We start from the raw sequence: 7,593 nt of genomic DNA, 5'->3' as shown, positions 1-7,593 counted from the left end.
AAAGAAATAGTTTCACTTTCTCTTACATAGCCCCCCTCCCCCCTATTCAATGTTGGAAGGTAAGTCAACAATTTTCCACTGAAACCATTTAGTTTTGCACAACATTGAAGGAGGGGGGAGGGGAGAGAAGCAATGAAGACTTCAAAAGTACTAACCTTCCCAACAGTTTTGTCTAGGATTGTATGAGAGTAGGAAATCTGCTTTTAACGCTTATAACTCTCGTAGTATTTGACATGTGGCTTCCCTTTGTTATTCTGGACACGTTCTTATAATGTACTTTCCAATGCATAAATAAAATCTCACAATACTGAAATTTGGTTAAAATCATCGTTTTATGATTTGGATTTCAGACTTGCATGACGCTTCACAACGTTACTCCAAAATCCGTTCTGTTGGGGAAGTGTTTGCTAAGAATGCCATAAAAAAATACATTTTTGTTGTTTTATGTTTCATATTCGTTAAAAGATAGCTTTCTTTTTGGAGGACGTTGGAAGAATGCCAAAAACTGTTTTATTTCGATCGATTTAGCAAGAAATGGGGCGAGCAGTGCGAGAGCACTTACATTACTCCCGACATCACTCCCAACATTACTCCATTTTCAAAGCCTAAAATAATGCCTTTACAGCACAGCTAGAGATACATCATTGAAACTGGAGTGTAAAGGGTTTCAAAGGAAATAGTAGTAGGACTTTGCATGGTCATTTCAGCTTTATTTTAGGTAAACTGCAACATTACTCCACAATTAGAGCTTAAATTGAAATAATGCATCTAATTAACCTTTGTGTATACATGGTTTCAATGGAGTAATGTTGAAAATAAGTAGATACAATAACTTTTGTCCATAATCAGAAATACAGTGTACGTATTCCAGTATGCTTTACATATAACTACGTTATTGTTGCAAAATATCACATTCATTGGGCATATATTTCGCATTTTCTTATGAAGTAATGTCATGGAGTAATGTTCACATACATGATTACTGTTCCCAAAATAGGTCAATGATTGACAGGCCATCCTACTCACACTACTGGTGCAAAAAAAGTAATCACTGTTAATTTACTTATTTAATGTGACTCTGTTTGAAATGCACACATGACGTTTTTAAAAGGCGCTGCTCTCAACTTGGCAAAGTGCAACTGACGTCCGCCATTGTAAAAGTTTAGTCCGTGAACTCGTTTGAGCTTTCAAGACCAGCTTTTTGGCTTTAATTAACTATCATTTAGTCTCCTCCCCTTTCTGTTCGTTTACGAAGAAATTTCATCATGTTATTTGCTCTACAATTTAATACCATTGAGACACTAATGCAACATGACGTCCTAACACATGTATGAAGTTGAAAACTTGCCTTATTTTTAAACAGATCAACGCCTAAAATTCACGATAACATGGCAAAAAGCAGTTAAATGTTAAAGCAAGCACTAATTGTGTTTGTTTTTCAAAGGCACTATAAACTCTAAGAAAAAAGTCGTCTTTCCAATTTAAGACCACGCTCAGAATTTTCAGACAATCATAGACAAAAATAGTTGGGAAGGTTATGTAAATGAACCACACCAGAGCTGTATTTCAATCTGCTTCTGTTAAAGCCCAAAAGAAATAGTTTCACTTTCTCTTACATAGCCCCCCTCCCCCCTATTCAATGTTGGAAGGTAAGTCAACAATTTTCCACTGAAACCATTTAGTTTTGCACAACATTGAAGGAGGGGGGAGGGGAGAGAAGCAATGAAGACTTCAAAAGTACTAACCTTCCCAACAGTTTTGTCTAGGATTGTAGATCATAAGTAACACCACTTACTATTATTTCGTCTTTGAAGGAATTTTTGAGTTCAAATCTCATAAGTAACTAATGATAATTATCCCCAAAGGACCACAAAATATCATAACACTATCCCCTCTAAGAGGCATTTACATGTATTTATAATCTTGAAGGTTATGGAAGCTACCCCCTTACTTCTGAAATGGTCATTATTTTTTTAAAAATAATACTTACAGTTTTTGGTATTGTGGCATATTTTCTTTTAAGAAGGACTTCTTTTTCATTCTTGTTACCATAGGCTTAGGTGTCATATCCACCTGGTTACTTGGATTGCTTTTCCTATTTACAAATGATAATCGCATTAAGAAAATGCTTTATAATAATCAAACTTGTAATCAGTTACCAGGAATGCATTTGATGCCATGAGCATTGTCAAAGTTGCCTACAAGTAATACAAATACTATTGTGTATTGGCAAACACTATTAATTTTTTGACAGGAAACAATGTTCATGTAATTCCTATACATGGCACTTTTCAGTGCTAATTAAAATAAAATTTTGCCCTTCTGACAACACCTTTTTGGCTTCATGGCATTTCATTTTTAAATGCCCCATAAATTACATTAAACTAGCAAAACTTGTAGTCATTTGATCCACAACTCAGCTAAACTGTAGCATAAGGCAGGCATGTACATGTATTCCTGCTTTAATGTCACAGACTGTTTTGCACTCTTACATGTACACGTATTCAAGGAACTTTTGAATTGCAAAGGAAGACAGGACTCTAGACTCGTGCCTCTCCTACAAGTAGCTTGGTCATTGGTCTACATGTACATGTACATGGCTGATAGTTTCACTAACTTTTTGAAATGTGTGATCCATGAAAAACATAATTGAACATGGAGCTTTTGCATCATCACTTCTACGGTGTTTAACAACTGAAGGATTCCTTAGTTTGCAACTTTTAAGTTGCTCGCGACCCGGATATTCAATCTTGCTTTGAGTCATTACAACGGTTACTGTAGTTCAAAATGTGACTGTTTTCCGAAAGCAAAAATAGTGAACCGAGTTTCGTGAAAAGGTTTATCTTATCGCTTGGTTGAATTTGAAGTTACTGGTAAGTTCACTTTAAATTAATGGAACTGAAACCTAATGTCAAAGAATTCAAATCAGACTGTATGGGATTCAAAGTCCTTGCAATAATAATGGCTGGAACTAATTTAATCACTTGTTCCAGCTGTTGGCATTAGTATGGAACTTATTTTGCCGACTTGAAATCAAGTCCAGTCCATATTGGCCACTTTGAACAAGCAGTTCATCAAACAGAAAAAAACAAAACTTAAAACTTGCTTTTTGCTGAAGTGAAAGCCTAACAGATTATTGGGGATAAATGGGTACAAATAAAAATTTATGTAATATTAACATGTCACCTCTTTTCTGCCCTCCATAACTGAAGTCTCTCACTGAAAGATAAGAACAAAATTCTTCTGCTGAACTGATTTACTAAAAAGAAAGAATGGATTTACTAAAAAGAAAGAACGAAATGATGCACATGAAAAGAATGATATTATTGAACTGTGGATATGAAATCAAGTGAAGCTACATTGTATGATTCTCGCAGTTATAAGTATGTGTATGAATGCAATTTTAGCAATTGCATAGACAAGTCTGAAAAATTCAGGACTTCAACAGGGTTAATGAACTTGTGACCTCGTGATGCTGGTGCAACGCTCTAACCAACTGAGCTATGAAGCCACTGATGTTGGGAGCTGGTCATTTGTGGCTCAACCAAAGAGATTAAACTACTAACTAAAGAGCTCTGCTCCATATTGGACCAAATTCAGAAGCCTGCACTGCCTTTTAATTCCTTTATGATTGGTACTTGACTGTCCATGCATTTGCATCAAAATGTGGTACAACAATATTGTACATTTTTGCATGTAGTTTTGATACAATGTATCTTAGAGTTTTTCAAGCAAGGATTGATTTCCATGGCATCTCCTTTTTGATCTGCACTTGAACAAACCGTCTTTTGTTTTACACCATGCAATTGCCTGTACACTTCTAAAGATTTCTCATTGTTTCTTGGTTAGAAGTAATAATACAGGCAAATACTCCACCTCTGCTTCTTCAACTGAAAAACAACAGTTTACCAAGGTATTGGAAGCCCTCAATTTCATTGACTTTTGCCTTCATGAGTCACACGATCATAGCACAGTTTTGACATCTTAACCGTCATATTGGATTAGGTAGATGCTTTGTGAAACAGATACATGTACATCATTTAGAGTGCGGGTTCATGTTATTTGTTGAGGCACAGGGAAAATTAGACTGATTCTTTCGCTTTGAAGTACCAAGGATTAAAGAAAGTGTGGAAGATCATCAAAACGCTGGTGAAGAGGATGATGAAAAGCTAGGACAACGTAGCAAGCAAATATCAAAAAGGTGACATTTTATTGAAGAAAGACCATGTTTTTCAGAGATATAAATGCCTATGATGCCGACAAAAAGATCATGACCTGTAAGATCTGTCTCGAGGCAAACAAAACAAATGTGTAAAACAATGTTGTCAATGGGCCACCACTGCAAGAGTTCCAATTTGAACGTGCCTTTACATGACTGTAAGAAATGTACAGAGAAATCACAAAGGATTTTTTCCACCCTTATCATGAGGCCCAAGTAACTTTGTCCCACTTAATTAAGCTCCTGTAGGGCCTCTATTTTTCAGGAAAGAGGACCCTGGGACTCCCTAAAACAAAATCCTGGTGAGAGCAATGTGAGACAGTACAGTCCTAGCAGACTCCAACCAACAAGTCATTGTTGCTTGAAATTTCTTGCTCTGTTTGTAACCTCAAGATCACCATGACTGCTGAATTCTTCAAGAGAAGTAGTTATTAAACACAAGCAAGCTGAAACTGTCTGGAGTACATCATGACAACAGTTAATTTTTTGGAATTCACCACCACCATACCTCATACTGAGAGATTTGTTTTTGTATGTTTTAGTGCTTTCAGATACAACATCAGGACTGCCATTGACGCCAAGTGGTTTCTTTTTTTCCAAAAGAAATGACTCTCTTTTTTTCTTTGGACAAATGGAATTTTCTGAGCCATCGGAGATTCTCTTGTATCCTCTCTGAACCTAAACCAAGAAAGGGAAATTTGCCTGACAACAGTGCAAGTGAAAATGGTTTGAACCCAGGAACGACACACACATACTTTGATTGAATTTGTTTCTCTGTGCAAGTTTAGTCCTGAGAAGGACTACTGGTGGTACGTTGGTTGTACGTTCATTGCGTACAGTGTATTAATTTTAATATTAAATAACATAGGTGCTTTGTTATGCAATTTTTTTGATTTAAGCAAAAAATAATTATGTTATTAGTTATCTATCCAGTGAACCATAACGTTATTAAAGATTGGAGCACAGCCAATGAGACATAATCAAAATACAAACATTCCCTGGCTGAAAATTAAGAAAAAAAGAACATGAGCTTTCAGCTGTCGATCTGCAGCCTTCCATGAATAAAAGTGGAAAGTGAAAAATAAAAGTTGTCACATAAAATGTGGCAAATTCCTGCCTCTTTGTGAGCGGCACTGGAGAAAAACCACTCCAACTCATTTACCAGGCACCCTCGCCTGTGGTTTCCACTTTTATCGATCGCAAGCTGTAGATTGACAGCCGAAAGCTCAATGTTCTCTCTTTTTTTTAACTTTCAGCCAGCAAACGTTTTCATTGTATTTTGATCATAATGTTATTGGCCAGAAAAACTGCAAACAGTAAAGCCCCGTCCACACGAGCAATTTTCATGGGACAATTTTTTGTCATTGTGGCAAATACATTTGATTGTGTAGATAACACAACAAATAATCATTGTTGACAAGTCGCACTAGTTAAGTGGTTCAGCAATGCCTTAGGACAGCAGACATAAAGCAGAAACAAGACAGGCGAGGGAATGCCTGGTCATTCTCCAGTGGCGCTCACAATGAGGCAGGAATTTCTCACATTTTGTGTGACAACTTTTAGTTGTCACATAATTTATATGTAGCTACATTGTAACATGCCAGATTTTCAGCAAAATATAAAATTTTCCCATAAAAATTGCTCATGTAGACAGGTGTATAACAGAGTGTTGATTGGTATTGTGACAAAACATTAAGTGAAAGTCAGGTTTGGTCTATTTGTCAAGGACCTTTTCTCGTAATAATGTTGCAGAAAACCAACAATACATGTACTATTGCTCACTGCCGGTTTCACAGCTGGTCAATGATCTCTGATATCAAATGATCTATGAGTTTCACAGATTTTTTTGCTTAAGATTAGCCAGTCTATAAAAGCAATCCCATACATTTGGAAAAGTTCAATGGTTCTCAGTGGTTTGCAAAGCTCTGATACATTTGTATGCATATACACAACTTAGTACCATTCAACTTGGGATCATATTGCACCCTTTATCTACATTGCATTGACTTACTGTCATACGGCCTGGTCTGGACTGTACAAATAGGTCTTTCATATGCCTAGTGAACGAACCAAATTAGAAAGGTGAGCCAAGCCAACACTCACACCACGTACATTACTTCATACTTTCCTCAGTTTCCAGCAAGATGTTAACATGTTAGTTGACTGGTTGAACCATTTTAATTCTCAAACAATTCATCAATAGACGAGTTCACGCTCTTGATTGCATCATGGGTAACCAGTGCAACATGGTGGGAAATTCAAAGGTTTGTATGGAAGTTTAATGCAAAATATTCTGTACATCACTTAACTGATTAGAGTGTAATGTGAAGTGCTACACTGTGGTTTTGTACCCCATAAGAACCATGCGAGCATTAGCCCCACCAATGGAAATGGGCCCACACAAGGACAGAGAAAAACTCTGGCCACTCTAATCAGTTAAGTCTGTTGAAATATAAAGTGCTACAAGGCCAACATTTCTAAAAACATAACCCTTCCTTGTTATTCTGTACATGACTCTACTTCATAGACTTTCGCCTTCATAAACCAAACTTGTAAATAAGTTCATGTTTGGAATTACAGGAAAAGTATGGCAGAAACTCCTTTTAATAAAATAATTTCTACAATATTTATTCTGCCGCACCTTTAAGCGCATATCTGTTTTGGAAAATAAAAACCCCAAAAATTGCATATCATGAATACTTTTCATCGTTTTGAACTTCCTTACAAACCTTTGAATTTCTCTCCATCTTGCCCTGATTACCCATGATGCACTCAAGATCGTGAACTCGTCTACTTTGAGCTTGTTCATGTTTTATACGTCTGGTTAAATCAGGGCTTCATCATCTTTTGTTACGCAATTTACTGGACAAATATCTGTCCATCTTTCATGCTTATGATGCTAAATCGCCCTGAGCTGTAAATATGGATCCGAAACAAATTGCCGTTATGCATTATGCATGCATACGACCTTTAATTCAATGACGCTCACCTTTTCTTCTCCGTGTCTTTCTTGTTCTTCTCAGTCATAACAAGAGAAGCAGATGATAAAGATCTGTCCGTGATCGATTTGTTTTTCTTTGTCATTCGTAACGCAACAGCTGATTTCGATCGGTTGTAAACATTAACTGTTGCCGCATCTTGACAAGCCGACCGTTTTCCCTTCATTCGGCGCCACTTTTCAAGTTTCTCTCGCATGGCATCTGCGAAAAAAAGCATAAAATTATGCTTAAGAACTTCTAAAAGGCATAACCAATGAATATATGCTTATAAAATGGTACTACCAGTCGAATCTATTTGATTCGCAATCCCGTTATCTGCGCTGGCCGCCATTTTTTCGAATGTTAAGACGCCGTTGTGTCGCTATCGCTGATTGG

The 7,593-nt window shown here is 36.7% G+C and overlaps 1 protein-coding gene across 1 annotated transcript in view; it reads right to left on the bottom strand.

Annotated features, from left to right (window-relative positions):
• Positions 1-7,564, bottom strand: part of LOC138000573 (cytoskeleton-associated protein 2-like) — a 20,672-nt gene extending 13,108 nt beyond the window's left edge. Inside the window, exons 1-6 of the mRNA XM_068847073.1 lie at positions 7,501-7,564; positions 7,209-7,419; positions 6,231-6,276; positions 4,728-4,897; positions 3,187-3,219; positions 1,991-2,095 (exon numbers count right to left, since the gene is read on the bottom strand). Coding sequence (XP_068703174.1) covers positions 1,991-2,095; positions 3,187-3,219; positions 4,728-4,897; positions 6,231-6,276; positions 7,209-7,419; positions 7,501-7,549 — 614 coding nt within the window. The 5' untranslated portion in view covers positions 7,550-7,564. The remainder of the gene's footprint in view (positions 1-1,990; positions 2,096-3,186; positions 3,220-4,727; positions 4,898-6,230; positions 6,277-7,208; positions 7,420-7,500) is intronic.
• Between the last annotated feature and the right edge of the window lie 29 nt (positions 7,565-7,593).

This window comes from Montipora foliosa, chromosome 4 (assembly GCF_036669935.1).
Source record: "Montipora foliosa isolate CH-2021 chromosome 4, ASM3666993v2, whole genome shotgun sequence".
Lineage (NCBI taxonomy): Eukaryota > Metazoa > Cnidaria > Anthozoa > Scleractinia > Acroporidae > Montipora > Montipora foliosa.
The sequence above is the reverse complement of the archived record's forward strand: the minus strand, read 5'-3'. Positions and strand labels throughout refer to the sequence as shown.